The sequence below is a fragment of the Rhinoderma darwinii genome, unplaced genomic scaffold (genome assembly GCF_050947455.1).
Source record: "Rhinoderma darwinii isolate aRhiDar2 unplaced genomic scaffold, aRhiDar2.hap1 Scaffold_721, whole genome shotgun sequence".
Classification (NCBI taxonomy): domain Eukaryota; kingdom Metazoa; phylum Chordata; class Amphibia; order Anura; family Rhinodermatidae; genus Rhinoderma; species Rhinoderma darwinii.
Genome location: NW_027464282.1, coordinates 105,135 through 124,915, shown reverse-complemented (window position 1 = coordinate 124,915; position 19,781 = coordinate 105,135). Strand labels below are relative to the sequence as shown.

The 19,781-nt window shown below is 49.3% G+C and overlaps 1 protein-coding gene across 1 annotated transcript in view; it reads left to right on the top strand.

Annotated features, from left to right (window-relative positions):
* LOC142729569 (actin-like protein 6B) overlaps positions 1–19,781 on the top strand; it is a 41,100-nt gene that overhangs the window by 8,894 nt on the left and 12,425 nt on the right. Inside the window, exon 4 of the mRNA XM_075849254.1 lies at positions 1,956–2,056. Within this exon, the coding sequence (XP_075705369.1) occupies positions 1,956–2,056 (101 nt within the window). The remainder of the gene's footprint in view (positions 1–1,955; positions 2,057–19,781) is intronic.

The window sequence follows — 19,781 nt, the reverse complement described above, 5'->3', positions numbered from 1 at the left end:
CAGTCATTCTTCAGTGCGCCCTCTAGTGGTGGATGATGGTAGCTGCAGATATCAGAGCAGTCATACTTTAGTGCACCCTCTAGTGGTGGATGATGGTAGCTGCAGATATCAGAGCAGTCATTCTTCAGTGCACCCTCTAGTGGTGGGTGATGGTAGCTGCAGGTATCAGAGCAGTCATTCTTTAGTGCACGCTCTAGTGGTGGATAATAGTAGCTGCAGGTATCAGAGCAGTCATTCTTCAGTGCACGCTCTAGTGGTGGATGATGGTAGGTGCAGATATCATAGCAGAAATGCTTCAGTGCGCCCTCTAGTGGTGGATGATTGTAGCTGCAAATATCAGAGCAGTCATTCTTCAGCGCGCCTTCTAGTGATGGATGATTGTAGCTGCAGATATCAGAGTGGTCATTCTTCAGTGCACCCTCTAGTGGTTTATAGTGGTAGCTGCAGATATTCGAGTCGTCATTCTTCAGTGCGCCCTCTAGTGGTGGTGGATGATGGTAGCTGCAGATTTCAAAACGGTCATTCTTTAGTGCACCCTTTAGTGGTTGATGATGGTATATGCAGATATCAGAGCAGTCATTCTTCAGTGCACCCTCTAGTGGTAGATGTTGGTAGCTGCAGATATCAGAGCAGTCATTCTTCAGTGCGCCCTCTAGTGGTGGGTGAGGTTAGCATCAGTTATCAGAGTAGTCATTCTTCAGTGCACTCTCTAGTGGTGGGTTACGGTAGCTGCAGATATCAGAGTGGTTATTCTTCAGTGCACCCTCTAATGGTCGATGATGGTAGCTGCAGATATCAGAGCAGTCATTCTTCACTGTGCCCTCTAGTGGTGTGTGATGGTAGCTGCAGATATCAGAGCAGTCACTCTTCAGTGCTCCCCCGAGTGGTGGGTGATGGTAGCTACAGATATTCGAGTCGTCATGCTTCAATGCGCCCTCTAGTGGTGGATGAGTGTAGCTGCAGATATCAGAGTAGTCATTCTTCAGTGCGCCCTCTAGTGGTGGGTGATGGTAGCTGAAGATTTCAAAACGGTCATTCTTTAGTGCACCCTTTAGTAGTTGATGATGGTATCTGCAGATATCAGAGCAGTCATTCTTCAGTGCGCCCTCTAATGGTCGATGATGGTAGCTGCAGATATCAGAGCAGTCATTCTTCACTGTGCCCTCTAGTGGTAGATGTTGGTAGCTGCAGATATCAGAGCAGTCATTCTTCAGTACGCCCTCTAGTGGTGGGTGAGGTTAGCATCAGTTATCAGAGTAGGCATTCTTCAATGCACTCTCTAGTGGTGGGTTACGGTAGCTGCAGATATCAGAGTGGTTATTCTTCAGTGCACCCTCTAGTGGTTGGTGACGGTAGCTGCAGATATCAGAGTAGTCATTCTTCAGTACGCCCGCTAGTGGTGGATTATGGTAACTGCAGATATCAGAGTAGTCGTTCTTTAGTCTGGCTCCAGTCTTATACTTTAGTTACATCCAGAGCTGCAGTCACAATTCAACTGTTGCATCATGTCTTATACTCCAGTCACATCCAGAGCTACAGTCACAATAGAACTGTTACATCCAGGGTTTTACTCCAATCACATCCAAAGTTGCAGTCATAATTCAGCTCTGGATATGGCTAATGTGACACAGCAAACTTTTGGATGCTCCAAGGGCCTTGTGTGCCCGACCCCCATGAGTCCGTGGGTACAATGGAAGTTACTTAAGCTTTACTGTGCATAGGATACGATATAACAGCCAATTTGTAACTGCAGCTCTGGATGTGACTAAAGTATAAGATGTAATGCAATGAAAATCTAGTAAAGGAAAGCAAAGACTTGACACTTCGACCATTATATGGAGATCGGACGACCAGTGACCCCAAATCCACTGTGTTTCTCTATCTATCCCACAATGTCTGAACCCAAATATCACTGTAAACTCTCTGATGTGTCTAATTATATCTTATATTTATAGTAGAAGATTGGGACGCCTTCCAGGCAATACTGGACCACACGTTCAACAAGCACCTGAAGTCTGACCCGGCGTTACACCCCATCCTGATGTCCGAAGCACCCGTGAGTAGTAACGTCCTCTGCTATCTACATCACTACGTCACCCTACAGGAGGAGGGGCAGGATCATAGCTCTCTTCTGTATATATCACCCTGCAGGAGGAGGGGCAGGATCATAGCTCTCTTCTGTATATATCACCCTGCAGGAGGAGAGGCAGGATCATAGCTCTCTACTCTATATATCACCCTGCAGGAGGAGGGGCAGGATCATAGCTCTCTTCTGTATGTATCACCCTGCCGGAGGAGGGGCAGGATCATAGCTCTCTTCTGTATATATCACCCTGCAGGAGGAGGGGCAGGATCATAGCTCTCTTCTATATGTATCACCCTGCAGGAGGGGGGGGGGGCAGGATCATAGCTCTCTTCTGTATGTATCACCCTGCCGGAGGAGGGGCAGGATCATAGCTCTCTTCTGTATATATCACCCTGCAGGAGGAGGGGCAGGATCATAGCTCTCTTCTATATATATCACCCTGAAGAAGGAGGGGCAGGATCATAGCTCTATTCTGTATATATCACCCTGTATGAGGAGGGTCAGGATCATAGCTCTCTTCTATATATATCACCCTGAAGAAGGAGGGGCAGGAACATAGCTCTCTTCTGTATATATCACCCTGCAGAAGGAGGGGCAGGAACATAGCTCTCTTCTGTATATATCTCACCCTGCAGGAGGAGGAGCAGGATCATAGCTCTCTTCTATATATATATATCACCCTGCAGGAGGAGGGGCAGGATCATAGCTCTATTCTGTATATATCACCCTGTATGAGGAGGGTCAGGATCATAGCTCTCTTCTATATATATCACCCTGCAGGAGGAGGGGCAGGAACATAGCTCTCTTCTGTATATATCTCACCCTGCAGGAGGAGGAGCAGGATCATAGCTCTCTTCTATATATAGCACCCTGCAGGAGGAGGGGCAGGATCATAGCTCTCTTCTGTATATATCACCCTGCAGGAGGAGGGGCAGGATCATAGCTCTCTTCTATATATATAACACCTTGCAGGAGGAGGGGCAGGATCATAGCTCTCTTCTGTATATATCACCCTGCAGGGGGAGGGGCAGGATCATAGCTCTCTTCTATATATATCACCCTGCAGGAGGAGGGGCAGGATCATAGCTCTCTTCTGTATATATCACCCTGCAGGAGGAGGAGCAGGATCATAGCTCTCTTCTATATATATCACCCTGCAGGGGGAGGGGCAGGATCATTGCTCTCTTCTATATATATCACCCTGCAGGGGGAGGGGCAGGATCATAGCTCTCTTCTGTATATATCACCCTGCAGGAGGAGGGGCAGGATCATAGCTCTCTTCTGTATATATCACCCTGCAGGAGGAGGGGCAGGATCATAGCTCTCTTCTGTATATATCACCCTGCGGGGGGAGGGGCAGGATCATAGCTCTCTTCTGTATATATCACCCTGAAGGAGGAGGGGCAGGATCATAGCTCTCTTCTGTATATATTACTCTGCAGGAGGAGGGGCAGGATCATAGCTCTCTTCTGTATGTATCACCCGGCAGGAGGAGGGGCAGGATCATAGCTCTCTTCTGTATGTATCACCCGGCAGGAGGAGGGGCAGGATCATAGCTCTCTTCTGTATGTATCACCCGGCAGGAGGAGGGGCAGGATCATAGCTCTCCTCTGTATATATCACCCTGCAGGAGGAGGGGCAGGATCATAGCTCTCTTCTGTATATATCACCCTGCAGGGGGAGGGGCAGGAACATAGCTCTCTTCTATATATATCACCCTGCAGGAGGAGGGGCAGGATCATAGCTCTCTTGTGTATATATCACCCTGTAGGAGGAGGGGCAGGATCATAGCTCTCTTCTGTATATATATCACCCTGCAGGAGGAGGGGCAGGATCATAGCTCTCTTCTGTATGTATCACCCTGCAGCAGGAGGGGCAGGATCATAGCTCTCTTCTGTATATATCACCCTGCAGGAGGAGGTGCAGGATCATAGCTCTCTTCTGTATATATCACCCTGCAGGAGGAGGGGCAGGATCATAGCTCTCTTCTGTATATATCACCCTGCAGGAGGAGGGGCAGGATCACAGCTCTCTATTATATATCACCCTGCAGGGGGAGGGGCAGGATCACAGCTCTCTTCTGTATATATCACCCTGCAGGGGGAGGGGCAGGATCCTAGCTCTCTTCTGTATATATATCACCCTGCAGGAGGAGGGGCAGGATCATAGCTCTCTTCTGTATGTATCACCCTGCAGGGGGAGGGGCTGGATCATAGGTCTCTTCTGTATATATCACCCTGCAGGAGGAGGGGCAGGATCATATCTCTCTTCTGAATATATCACCCTGCAGAAGGAGGGGCAGGATCATAGCTCTCTTCTGTATGTATCACCCTGCAGGAGGAGGGGCAGGATCATAGCCCTCTTCTGTATATATCACCCTGCAGGAGGAGGGGCAGGATTATAGCTCTCTTCTGTATATATCACCCTGCAGGAGGAGGTGCAGGATCATAGCTCTCTTCTGTATATATCACCCTGCAGGAGGAGGGGCAGGATCATAGCTCTCTTCTGTATATATCACCCTGCAGGAGGAGGGGCAGGATCATAGCTCTCTTCTGTATATATCACCCTGCAGGAGGAGGGGCAGGATCATAGCTCTCTTCTATATATATTACTCTGCAGGAGGAGGGGCAGGATCATAGCTCTCTTCTGTATGTATCACCCGGCAGGAGGAGGGACAGGATCATAGCTCTCTTCTGTATATATCACCCTGCAGGAGGAGGGGCAGTATCATAGCTCACTTTTGTATGTATCACCCTGCAGGTGGAGGAGGGACAGGATCATAGCTCTCTGCTGTATGTATCACACTGCAGGGGGAGGGGCAGGATCATAGCTCTCTTCTGTGTATATCACCCTGCAGGAGGAGGAGCAGGATCATAGCTCTCTTCTATATATGTGTCACCCTGCAGGAGGAGGGGCAGGATCATAGCGCTCTTCTATATATATAACACCCTGCAGGAGGAGGGGCAGGATCATAGCTCTCTTCTGTGTATATCACCCTGACGGAGGAGGAGCAGGATCATAGCTCTCTTCTATATATGTGTCACCCTGCAGGAGGAGGGGCAGGATCATAGCGCTCTTCTATATATATATCACCCTGCAGGGGGAGAGGCAGGATCATAGCTCTCTTCTATATATATCACCCTGCAGGGGGAGAGGCAGGATCATAGCTCTCTTCTGTATGTATCACCCTGCAGGAGGAGGGGCAGGATCATAGCTCTCTTCTGTATATATCACCCTGCAGAAGGAGGGACAGGATCATAGCTCTCTTCTGTATATATCACCCTGCAGGAGGAGGAGCAAGGCCATAGCTCTCTTCTATATATGTATCACCCTGCAGGAGGAGGGGCAGGATCATAGCGATCTTCTATATATATAACACCCTGCAGGAGGAGGGGCAGGATCATAGCTCTTTTCTGTATATATATTACCCTGCAGGAGGAGGGGCAGGATCATAGCTCTCTTCTGTATGTATCACCCTGCAGGGGGAGGGGCAGTATCATAGCTCTCTTCTGTATATATCACCCTGCAGGAGGAGGAGCAGGATCATAGTTTTCTTCTATATATGTGTCACCCTGCAGGAGGAGGGGCAGGATCATAGCGCTCTTCTATATATATATATCACCCTGCAGGGGGAGAGGCAGGATCATAGCTCTCTTCTATATATATCACCCTGCAGGGGGAGAGGCAGGATCATAGCTCTCTTCTATATATGTGTCACCCTGCAGGAGGAGGGGCAGGATCATTGCTCTCTTCTATATATATCACCCTGCAGGGGGAGGGGCAGGATCATAGCTCTCTTCTGTATGTATCACCCTGCAGGGGGAGGGGCAGGATCATAGCTCTCTTCTATATGTATCACCCTGCAGGAGGAGGAGCAGGATCATAGCTCTCTTCTCTATATATCACCCTGCAGGAGGAGGGGCAGGATCATAGCGCTCTTCTGTATATATCACCCTGCAGGAGGAGGGGCAGGATCATAGCTCTCTTCTGTATATATTACCCTGCAGGAGGAGGGGCAGGATCATAGCTCTCTTCTGTATGTATCACCCTGCAGGAGGAGGGGCAGGATCATAGCGCTCTTCTGTATATATCACCCTGCAGGAGGAGGGGCAGGATCATAGCTCTCTTCTAGATATATCACCCTGCAGGCGGAGGGGCAGGATCATAGCTCTCTTCTGTATATATTACCCTGCAGGAGGAGGGGCAGGATCATAGCTCTCTTCTGTATGTATCACCCTGCAGGAGGAGGGGCAGGATCATAGCTCTCTTCTGTATATATCACCCTGCAGGAGGAGGGGCAGGAACATAGCTCTCTTCTGTATACATCACCCTGCAGGAGGAGGGGCAGGATCATAGTTCTCCTGTATATATCACCCTGCAGGAGGAGGGGCAGGATCATAGCTCGCTTCTATATATATTACTCTGCAGGAGGAGGGGCAGGATCATAGCTCTCTTCTGTATGTATCACCCGGCAGGAGGAGGGACAGGATCATAGCTCTCTTCTGTATATATCACCCTGCAGGGGGAGGGGCAGGATCATAGCTCTCTTCTGTATATATCACCCTGCAGGAGGAGGGGCAGGATCATAGCTCTCTTCTATATATATTACTCTGCAGGAGGAGGGGCAGGATCATAGCTCTCTTCTGTATGTATCACCCGGCAGGAGGAGGGACAGGATCATAGCTCTCTTCTGTATATATCACCCTGCAGGAGGAGGGGCAGTATCATAGCTCACTTTTGTATGTATCACCCTGCAGGTGGAGGAGGGACAGGATCATAGCTCTCTGCTGTATGTATCACACTGCAGGGGGAGGGGCAGGATCATAGCTCTCTTCTGTGTATATCACCCTGCAGGAGGAGGAGCAGGATCATAGCTCTCTTCTATATATGTGTCACCCTGCAGGGGGAGGAGCAGGATCATAGCTCTCTTCTATATATATAACACCCTGCAGGAGGAGGGGCAGGATCATAGCGCTCTTCTATATATATAACACCCTGCAGGAGGAGGGGCAGGATCATAGCTCTCTTCTGTATGTATCACACGGCAGGAGGAGGGGCAGGATCATAGCTCTCTTTTATATATATCACCCTGCAGGGGGAGAGGCAGGATCATAGCTCTCTTCTATATATATCACCCTGCAGGGGGAGAGGCAGGATCATAGCTCTCTTCTGTATGTATCACCCTGCAGGAGGAGGGGCAGGATCATAGCTCTCTTCTGTATATATCACCCTGCAGAAGGAGGGACAGGATCATAGCTCTCTTCTGTATATATCACCCTGCAGGAGGAGGAGCAAGGCCATAGCTCTCTTCTATATATGTATCACCCTGCAGGAGGAGGGGCAGGATCATAGCGATCTTCTATATATATAACACCCTGCAGGAGGAGGGGCAGGATCATAGCTCTCTTCTGTATATATATTACCCTGCAGGAGGAGGGGCAGGATCATAGCTCTCTTCTGTATGTATCACCCTGCAGGGGGAGGGGCAGTATCATAGCTCTCTTCTGTATATATCACCCTGCAGGAGGAGGAGCAGGATCATAGTTTTCTTCTATATATGTGTCACACTGCAGGAGGAGGGGCAGGATCATAGCGCTCTTCTATATATATATATCACCCTGCAGGGGGAGAGGCAGGATCATAGCTCTCTTCTATATATATCACCCTGCAGGGGGAGAGGCAGGATCATAGCTCTCTTCTATATATGTGTCACCCTGCAGGAGGAGGGGCAGGATCATAGCTCTCTTCTATATATATCACCCTGCAGGGGGAGGGGCAGGATCATAGCTCTCTTCTGTATGTATCACCCTGCAGGGGGAGGGGCAGGATCATAGCTCTCTTCTATATGTATCACCCTGCAGGAGGAGGAGCAGGATCATAGCTCTCTTCTCTATATATCACCCTGCAGGAGGAGGGGCAGGATCATAGCTCTCTTCTATATATATATATATATATATATATATATATCACCCTGCAGGAGGAGGGGCAGGATCATAGCGCTCTTCTGTATATATCACCCTGCAGGAGGAGGGGCAGGATCATAGCTCTCTTCTATATATATCACCCTGCAGGAGGAGAGGCAGGATCATAGCTCTCTTCTAGATATATCACCCTGCAGGAGGAGGAGCAGGATCATAGCACTCTTCTGTATATATCACCCTGCAGGCGGAGGGGCAGGATCATAGCTCTCTTCTGTATATATTACCCTGCAGGAGGAGGGGCAGGATCATAGCTCTCTTCTGTATGTATCACCCTGCAGGAGGAGGGGCAGGATCATAGCTCTCTTCTGTATATATATCACCCTGCAGGAGGAGGGGCAAGATCATAGCTCACTTCTGTATATATCACCCTGCAAGAGGAGGGGCAGGATCATAGCTCTCTTCTGTATGTATCACCCTGCAGGAGGAGGGGCAGGATCATAGCTCTCTTCTGTATATATCACCCAGCAGGAGGAGGGGCAGGATCATAGCTCTGTTCTGTATATACATCACCCTGCAGGAGGAAGGGCAGGATCATAGCTCTCTTCTGTATATAACACCCTGCAGGACGAGGGGCAGGATCATAGCTCTCTTCTGTATGTATCACCCTGCAGGAGGAGGGGCAGGATCATAGCTCTCTTCTGTATATATCACCCTGCAGGAGGAGGGGCAGGATCATTGCTCTCTTCTGTATATATCACCCTACAGGAGGAGGGACAGGATCATAGCTCTCTTCTGTATATATCACCCTGCAGGAAGAGGGGCAGGATCATAGCTCTCTTCTGTATATATCACCCTGCAGGAGGAGGGGCAGGATCATAGCTATCTTCTGTATATATATCACCCTGCAGGAGGAGGGGCAGGATCATAGCTCTCTTCTGTATATATCACCCTGCAGGAGGAGGGGCAGGATCATAGCTATCTTCTGTATATATATCACCCTGCAGGAGGAGGGGCAGGATCATAGCTCTCTTCTGTATATATCACCCTGCAGGAAGAGGGGCAGGATCATAGCTCTCTTCTGTATATATCACCCTGCAGGAGGAGGGGCAGGATCATAGCTATCTTCTGTATATATATCACCCTGCAGGAGGAGGGGCAGGAACATAGCTCTCTTCTGTATTTATCACCCTGCAGGAGGAGGGGCAGGTTCATAGCTCTCTTCTGTATATATCACCCTGCAGTAGGAGGGACAGGATCATAGCACTCTTCTGTATATATCACCCTGCAGGAGGAGGGGCAGGATCATAGCTCTCTTCTATATATATATCACCCTGCAGAAGGAGGGGAAGGATCATATCTCTCTTCTGTATATATCACCCTGCAGGAGGAGGGGCAGGATCATAGCTCTCTTCTATATATATATCACCCTGCAGGAGGAGGGGAAGGATCATAGCCCTCTTCTGTATATATCACCCTGCAGGAGGAGGGGCAGGATCATAGCTCTCTTCTATATATATCACCCTGCTGGAGGAGGGGCAGGATCATAGCTCTCTTCAGTATATATCACCCTGCAGGAGGAGGGGCAGGATCATAGCTCTCTTCTATATATGTGTCACCCTGCAGGAGGAGGGGCAGGATCATAGCTCTCTTCTATATATATCACCCTGCTGGAGGAGGGGCAGGATCATAGCTCTCTTCTGTATGTATCACACGGCAGGAAGAGGGGCAGGATCATAGCGCTCTTCTGTATATATCACCCTGCAGGAGGAGGGGCAGGATCATAGCTCTCTTCTATATATATCACCCTGCAGGAGGAGAGGCAGGATCATAGCTCTCTTCTATATATATCACCCTGCAGGGGGAGAGGCAGGATCATAGCTCTCTTCTGTATGTATCACCCTGCAGGAGGAGGGGCAGGATCATAGCTCTCTTCTGTATATATCACCCTGCAGGAGGAGGGGCAGGATCATAGCGCTCTTCTGTATATATCACCCTGCAGGAGGAGGGGCAGGATCATAGCTCTCTTCTATATATATCACCCTGCAGGAGGAGAGGCAGGATCATAGCTCTCTTCTAGATATATCACCCTGCAGGAGGAGGAGCAGGATCATAGCACTCTTCTGTATATATCACCCTGCAGGCGGAGGGGCAGGATCATAGCTCTCTTCTGTATATATTACCCTGCAGGAGGAGGGGCAGGATCATAGCTCTCTTCTGTATATATATCACCCTGCAGGAGGAGGGGCAAGATCATAGCTCACTTCTGTATATATCACCCTGCAAGAGGAGGGGCAGGATCATAGCTCTCTTCTGTATGTATCACCCTGCAGGAGGAGGGGCAGGATCATAGCTCTCTTCTGTATATATCACCCAGCAGGAGGAGGGGCAGGATCATAGCTCTGTTCTGTATATATATCACCCTGCAGGAGGAGGGGCAGGATCATAGCTCTCTTCTGTATATATATCACCCTGCAGGAGGAGGGGCAAGATCATAGCTCACTTCTGTATATAACACCCTGCAGGACGAGGGGCAGGATCATAGCTCTCTTCTGTATGTATCACCCTGCAGGAGGAGGGGCAGGATCATAGCTCTCTTCTGTATATATCACCCTGCAGGAGGAGGGGCAGGATCATTTCTCTCTTCTGTATATATCACCCTACAGGAGGAGGGACAGGATCATAGCTCTCTTCTGTATATATCACCCTGCAGGAAGAGGGGCAGGATCATAGCTCTCTTCTGTATATATCACCCTGCAGGAGGAGGGGCAGTATCATAGCTATCTTCTGTATATATATCACCCTGCAGGAGGAGGGGCAGGATCATAGCTCTCTTCTGTATATATCACCCTGCAGTAGGAGGGACAGGATCATAGCTCTCTTCTGTATATATCACCCTGCAGGAGGAGGGGCAGGATCATAGCTCTCTTCTATATATATATATCACCCTGCAGAAGGAGGGGAAGGATCATATCTCTCTTCTGTATATATCACCCTGCAGGAGGAGGGGCAGGATCATAGCTCTCTTCTATATATATATCACCCTGCAGGAGGAGGGGAAGGATCATAGCCCTCTTCTGTATATATCACCCTGCAGGAGGAGGGGCAGGATCATAGCTCTCTTCTATATATATCACCCTGCTGGAGGAGTGGCAGGATCATAGCTCTCTTCAGTATATATCACCCTGCAGGAGGAGGGGCAGGATCATAGCTCTCTTCTATATATGTGTCACCCTGCAGGAGGAGGGGCAGGATCATAGCTCTCTTCTGTATATATCACCCTGCAGGAGGAGGGGCAGGATCATAGCTCTCTTCTGTATATATCACCCTGCAGGAGGAGGGCCAGGATCATATCTCTCTTCTGTATATATCACCCTGCAGGCGGAGGGGCAGGATCATAGCTCTCTTCTGTATATATCACCCTGCAGGAGGAGGAGCAGGATCATAGCTCTCTTCTATATATATCACCCTGCAGCAGGAGGGGCAGGATCATAGCTCTCTTCTATATATATCACCCTGCTGGAGGAGGGGCAGGATCATAGCTCTCTTCAGTATATATCACCCTGCAGGAGTAGGGGCAGGATCATAGCTCTCTTCTATATATGTGTCACCCTACAGGAGGAGGGGCAGGATCATAGCTCTCTTCTGTATGTATCACCCTGCTGGAGGAGGGGCAGGATCATAGCTCTGTTCAGTATATATCACCCTGCAGGAGGAGTGGCAGGATCATAGCTCTCTTCTAGATATATCACCCTGCAGGAGGAGGAGCAGGATCATAGCACTCTTCTGTATATATCACCCTGCAGGCGGAGGGGCAGGATCATAGCTCTCTTCTGTATATATTACCCTGCAGGAGGAGGGGCAGGATCATAGCTCTCTTCTGTATGTATCACCCTGCAGGAGGAGGGGCAGGATCATAGCTCTCTTCTGTATATATATCACCCTGCAGGAGGAGGGGCAAGATCATAGCTCACTTCTGTATATATCACCCTGCAAGAGGAGGGGCAGGATCATAGCTCTCTTCTGTATGTATCACCCTGCAGGAGGAGGGGCAGGATCATAGCTCTCTTCTGTATGTATCACCCTGCAGGACGAGGGGCAGGATCATAGCTCTCTTCTGTATATATATCACCCTGCAGGAGGAGGGGCAGGATCATAGCTCTCTTCTGTATATATCACCCTACAGGAGGAGGGACAGGATCTTAGCTCTCTTCTGTATATATCACCCTGCAGGAAGAGGGGCAGGATCATAGCTCTCTTCTGTATATATCACCCTGCAGGAGGAAGGGCAGGATCATAGCTATCTTCTGTATATATATCACCCTGCAGGAGGAGGGGCAGGATCATAGCTCTCTTCTGTATATATCACCCTGCAGTAGGAGGGACAGGATCATAGCTCTCTTCTGTATATATCACCCTGCAGGAGGAGGGGCAGGATCATAGCTCTCTTCTATATATATATCACCCTGCAGAAGGAGGGGAAGGATCAGATCTCTCTTCTGTATATATCACCCTGCAGGAGGAGGGGCAGGATCAAAGCTCTCTTCTATATATATATCACCCTGCAGGAGGAGGGGAAAGATCATAGCCCTCTTCTGTATATATCACCCTGCAGGAGGAGGGGCAGGATCATAGCTCTCTTCTATATATATCACCCTGCTGGAGGAGGGGCAGGATCATAGCTCTCTTCAGTATATATCACCCTGCAGGAGGAGGGGCAGGATCATAGCTCTCTTCTATATATGTGTCACCCTGCAGGAGGAGGGGCAGGATCATAGCTCTCTTCTATATATATCACCTGCAGGAGGAGGGGCAGGATCATAGCTCTCTTCTATATATATCACCCTGCTGGAGGAGGGGCAGGATCATAGCTCTCTTCAGTATATATCACCCTGCAGGAGGAGGGGCAGGATCATAGCTCTCTTCTATATATGTGTCACCCTACAGGAGGAGGGGCAGGATCATAGCTCTCTTCTGTATGTATCACCCTGCAGGAGGAGGGGCAGGATCATAGCTCTGTTCAGTATATATCACCCTGCAGGAGGAGTGGCAGGATCATAGCCCTCTTCTGTATATATCACCCTGCAGGAGGAGGGCCAGGATCATAGCTCTCTTCTGTATGTATCACCCTGCAGGAGGAGGGGCAGGATTATAGCTCTCTTCTATATATATCACCCTGCAGGAGGAGGGTCAGGATCATAGCTCTCTTCTATATATATCACTCTGCTAGAGGAGGGGCAGGATCATAGCTCTCTTCAGTATATATCACCCTGCAGGAGGAGGGGCAGGATCATAGCTCCCTTCTATATATGTGTCACCCTGCAGGAGGAGGGGCAGGATCATAGCTCTCTTCTATATATATCACCCTGCAGGAGGAGGGGCAGGATCATAGCTCTCTTCAGTATATATCACCCTGCAGGAGGAGGGGCAGGATCATCGCTCTCTTCTATATATATCACCCTGCAGGAGGAGGGGCAGGATCATAGCTCTCTTCAGTATATATCACCCTGCAGGAGGAGGGGCAGGATCATCGCTCTCTTCTATATATATCACCCTGCTGGAGGAGGGGCAGGATCATAGCTCTCTTCAGTATATATCACCCTGCAGGGGGAGGGGCAGGATCATAGCTCTCTTCAGTATATATCACCCTGCAGGGGGAGGGGCAGGATCATAGCTCTCTTCTGTATATATCACCCTGCAGGAGGAGGGGCAGGATCATAGCTCTCTTCTATATATATCACCCTGCAGGAGGAGGGGCAGGATCATAGCTCTCTTCAGTATATATCACCCTGCAGGAGGAGGGGCAGGGATCATCGCTCTCTTCTATATGTATCACCCTGCAGGAGGAGGGGCAGGATCATAGCTCTCTTCTATATATATCACCCTGCTGGAGGAGGGGCAGGATCATAGCTCTCTTCAGTATATATCACCCTGCAGGAGGAGGGGCAGGATCATAGCTCTCTTCTATATATGTGTCACCCTACAGGAGGAGGGGCAGGATCATAGCTCTTCTGTATGTATCACCCTGCAGGAGGAGGGGCAGGATCATAGCTCTGTTCAGTATATATCACCCTGCAGGGGGAGAGGCAGGATCATAGCTCTCTTCTATATATGTGTCACCCTGCAGGAGGAGGGGCAGGATCATAGCTCTCTTCTATATATATCACCCTGCAGGGGGAGGGGCAGGATCATAGCTCTCTTCTGTATGTATCACCCTGCAGGGGGAGGGGCAGGATCATAGCTCTCTTCTATATGTATCACCCTGCAGGAGGAGGAGCAGGATCATAGCTCTCTTCTCTATATATCACCCTGCAGGAGGAGGGGCAGGATCATAGCTCTCTTCTATATATATATATATCACCCTGCAGGAGGAGGGGCAGGATCATAGCGCTCTTCTGTATATATCACCCTGCAGGAGGAGGGGCAGGATCATAGCTCTCTTCTATATATATCACCCTGCAGGAGGAGAGGCAGGATCATAGCTCTCTTCTAGATATATCACCCTGCAGGAGGAGGAGCAGGATCATAGCACTCTTCTGTATATATCACCCTGCAGGCGGAGGGGCAGGATCATAGCTCTCTTCTGTATATATTACCCTGCAGGAGGAGGGGCAGGATCATAGCTCTCTTCTGTATGTATCACCCTGCAGGAGGAGGGGCAGGATCATAGCTCTCTTCTGTATATATATCACCCTGCAGGAGGAGGGGCAAGATCATAGCTCACTTCTGTATATATCACCCTGCAAGAGGAGGGGCAGGATCATAGCTCTCTTCTGTATGTATCACCCTGCAGGAGGAGGGGCAGGATCATAGCTCTCTTCTGTATATATCACACAGCAGGAGGAGGGGCAGGATCATAGCTCTGTTCTGTATATACATCACCCTGCAGGAGGAAGGGCAGGATCATAGCTCTCTTCTGTATATAACACCCTGCAGGACGAGGGGCAGGATCATAGCTCTCTTCTGTATGTATCACCCTGCAGGAGGAGGGGCAGGATCATAGCTCTCTTCTGTATATATCACCCTGCAGGAGGAGGGGCAGGATCATTGCTCTCTTCTGTATATATCACCCTACAGGAGGAGGGACAGGATCATAGCTCTCTTCTGTATATATCACCCTGCAGGAAGAGGGGCAGGATCATAGCTCTCTTCTGTATATATCACCCTGCAGGAGGAGGGGCAGGATCATAGCTATCTTCTGTATATATATCACCCTGCAGGAGGAGGGGCAGGATCATAGCTCTCTTCTGTATATATCACCCTGCAGGAGGAGGGGCAGGATCATAGCTATGTTCTGTAATATATATCACCCTGCAGGAGGAGGGGCAGGATCATAGCTCTCTTCTGTATATATCACCCTGCAGGAAGAGGGGCAGGATCATAGCTCTCTTCTGTATATATCACCCTGCAGGAGGAGGGGCAGGATCATATCTATCTTCTGTATATATATCACCCTGCAGGAGGAGGGGCAGGAACATAGCTCTCTTCTGTATTTATCACCCTGCAGGAGGAGGGGCAGGTTCATAGCTCTCTTCTGTATATATCACCCTGCAGTAGGAGGGACAGGATCATAGCACTCTTCTGTATATATCACCCTGCAGGAGGAGGGGCAGGATCATAGCTCTCTTCTATATATATATCACCCTGCAGAAGGAGGGGAAGGATCATATCTCTCTTCTGTATATATCACCCTGCAGGAGGAGGGGCAGGATCATAGCTCTCTTCTATATATATCACCCTGCAGGAGGAGGAGCAGGATCATAGCACTCTTCTGTATATATCACCCTGCAGGCGGAGGGGCAGGATCATAGCTCTCTTCTGTATATATGCAGGAGGAGGGGAAGGATCATAGCCCTCTTCTGTATATATCACCCTGCAGGAGGAGGGGCAGGATCATAGCTCTCTTCTATATATATCACCCTGCTGGAGGAGGGGCAGGATCATAGCTCTCTTCAGTATATATCACCCTGCAGGAGGAGGGGCAGGATCATAGCTCTCTTCTATATATGTGTCACCCTGCAGGAGGAGGGGCAGGATCATAGCTCTCTTCTATATATATCACCCTGCTGGAGGAGGGGCAGGATCATAGCTCTCTTCTGTATGTATCACACGGCAGGAAGAGGGGCAGGATCATAGCGCTCTTCTGTATATATCACCCTGCAGGAGGAGGGACAGGATCATAGCTCTCTTCTATATATATCACCCTGCAGGGGGAGAGGCAGGATCATAGCTCTCTTCTGTATGTATCACCCTGCAGGAGGAGGGGCAGGATCATAGCTCTCTTCTGTATATATCACCCTGCAGAAGGAGGGACAGGATCATAGCTCTCTTCTGTATATATCACCCTGCAGGAGGAGGAGCAAGGCCATAGCTCTCTTCTATATATGTATCACCCTGCAGGAGGAGGGGCAGGATCATAGCGATCTTCTATGTATATAACACCCTGCAGGAGGAGGGGCAGGATCATATCTCTCTTCTGTATATATATTACCCTGCAGGAGGAGGGGCAGGATCATAGCTCTCTTCTGTATGTATCACCCTGCAGGGGGAGGGGCAGTATCATAGCTCTCTTCTGTATATATCACCCTGCAGGAGGAGGAGCAGGATCATAGTTTTCTTCTATATATGTGTCACCCTGCAGGAGGAGGGGCAGGATCATAGCGCTCTTCTATATATATATATCACCCTGCAGGGGGAGAGGCAGGATCATAGCTCTCTTCTATATATATCACCCTGCAGGGGGAGAGGCAGGATCATAGCTCTCTTCTATATATGTGTCACCCTGCAGGAGGAGGGGCAGGATCATAGCTCTCTTCTATATATATCACCCTGCAGGGGGAGGGGCAGGATCATAGCTCTCTTCTGTATGTATCACCCTGCAGGGGGAGGGGCAGGATTATAGCTCTCTTCTATATGTATCACCCTGCAGGAGGAGGAGCAGGATCATAGCTCTCTTCTCTATATATCACCCTGCAGGAGGAGGGGCAGGATCATAGCTCTCTTCTATATATATATATATATATATATATATATATATATATATATATATATATATATATATATATCACCCTGCAGGAGGAGGGGCAGGATCATAGCGCTCTTCTGTATATATCACCCTGCAGGAGGAGGGGCAGGATCATAGCTCTCTTCTATATATATCACCCTGCAGGAGGAGAGGCAGGATCATAGCTCTCTTCTAGATATATCACCCTGCAGGAGGAGGAGCAGGATCATAGCACTCTTCTGTATATATCACCCTGCAGGCGGAGGGGCAGGATCATAGCTCTCTTCTGTATGTATCACCCTGCAGGAGGAGGGGCAGGATCATAGCTCTCTTCTGTATATATATCACCCTGCAGGAGGAGGGGCAAGATCATAGCTCACTTCTGTATATATCACCCTGCAAGAGGAGGGGCAGGATCATAGCTCTCTTCTGTATGTATCACCCTGCAGGAGGAGGGGCAGGATCATAGCTCTCTTCTGTATATATCACCCAGCAGGAGGAGGGGCAGGATCATAGCTCTGTTCTGTATATATATCACCCTGCAGGAGGAGGGGCAGGATCATAGCTCTCTTCTGTATATATATCACCCTGCAGGAGGAGGGGCAAGATCATAGCTCACTTCTGTATATAACACCCTGCAGGACGAGGGGCAGGATCATAGCTCTCTTCTGTATGTATCACCCTGCAGGAGGAGGGGCAGGATCATAGCTCTCTTCTGTATATATCACCCTGCAGGAGGAGGGGCAGGATCATTTCTCTCTTCTGTATATATCACCCTACAGGAGGAGGGACAGGATCATAGCTCTCTTCTGTATATATCACCCTGCAGGAAGAGGGGCAGGATCATAGCTCTCTTCTGTATATATCACCCTGCAGGAGGAGGGGCAGTATCATAGCTATCTTCTGTATATATATCACCCTGCAGGAGGAGGGGCAGGATCATAGCTCTCTTCTGTATATATCACCCTGCAGTAGGAGGGACAGGATCATAGCTCTCTTCTGTATATATCACCCTGCAGGAGGAGGGGCAGGATCATAGCTCTCTTCTATATATATATATATCACCCTGCAGAAGGAGGGGAAGGATCATATCTCTCTTCTGTATATATCACCCTGCAGGAGGAGGGGCAGGATCATAGCTCTCTTCTATATATATATCACCCTGCAGGAGGAGGGGAAGGATCATAGCCCTCTTCTGTATATATCACCCTGCAGGAGGAGGGGCAGGATCATAGCTCTCTTCTATATATATCACCCTGCTGGAGGAGTGGCAGGATCATAGCTCTCTTCAGTATATATCACCCTGCAGGAGGAGGGGCAGGATCATAGCTCTCTTCTATATATGTGTCACCCTGCAGGAGGAGGGGCAGGATCATAGCTCTCTTCTGTATATATCACCCTGCAGGAGGAGGGGCAGGATCATAGCTCTCTTCTGTATATATCACCCTGCAGGAGGAGGGCCAGGATCATATCTCTCTTCTGTATATATCACCCTGCAGGCGGAGGGGCAGGATCATAGCTCTCTTCTGTATATATCACCCTGCAGGAGGAGGAGCAGGATCATAGCTCTCTTCTATATATATCACCCTGCAGCAGGAGGGGCAGGATCATAGCTCTCTTCTATATATATCACCCTGCTGGAGGAGGGGCAGGATCATAGCTCTCTTCAGTATATATCACCCTGCAGGAGTAGGGGCAGGATCATAGCTCTCTTCTATATATGTGTCACCCTACAGGAGGAGGGGCAGGATCATAGCTCTCTTCTGTATGTATCACCCTGCTGGAGGAGGGGCAGGATCATAGCTCTGTTCAGTATATATCACCCTGCAGGAGGAGTGGCAGGATCATAGCTCTCTTCTAGATATATCACCCTGCAGGAGGAGGAGCAGGATCATAGCACTCTTCTGCATATATCACCCTGCAGGCGGAGGGGCAGGATCATAGCTCTCTTCTGTATATATTACCCTGCAGGAGGAGGGGCAGGATCATAGCTCTCTTCTGTATGTATCACCCTGCAGGAGGAGGGGCAGGATCATAGCTCTCTTCTGTATATATATCACCCTGCAGGAGGAGGGGCAAGATCATAGCTCACTTCTGTATATATCACCCTGCAAGAGGAGGGGCAGGATCATAGCTCTCTTCTGTATGTATCACCCTGCAGGAGGAGGGGCAGGATCATAGCTCTCTTCTGTATGTATCACCCTGCAGGACGAGGGGCAGGATCATAGCTCTCTTCTGTATATATATCACCCTGCAGGAGGAGGGGCAAGATCATAGCTCTCTTCTGTATATATCACCCTGCAGGAGGAGGGGCAGGATCATAGCTCTCTTCTGTATATATCACCCTACAGGAGGAGGGACAGGATCTTAGCTCTCTTCTGTATATATCACCCTGCAGGAAGAGGGGCAGGATCATAGCTCTCTTCTGTATATATCACCCTGCAGGAGGAAGGGCAGGATCATAGCTATCTTCTGTATATATATCACCTTGCAGGAGGAGGGGCAGGATCATAGCTCTCTTCTGTATATATCACCCTGCAGTAGGAGGGACAGGATCATAGCTCTCTTCTGTATATATCACCCTGCAGGAGGAGGGGCAGGATCATAGCTCTCTTCTATATATATATCACCCTGCAGAAGGAGGGGAAGGATCATATCTCTCTTCTGTATATATCACCCTGCAGGAGGAGGGGCAGGATCATAGCTCTCTTCTATATATATATCACCCTGCAGGAGGAGGGGAAGGATCATAGCCCTCTTCTGTATATATCAC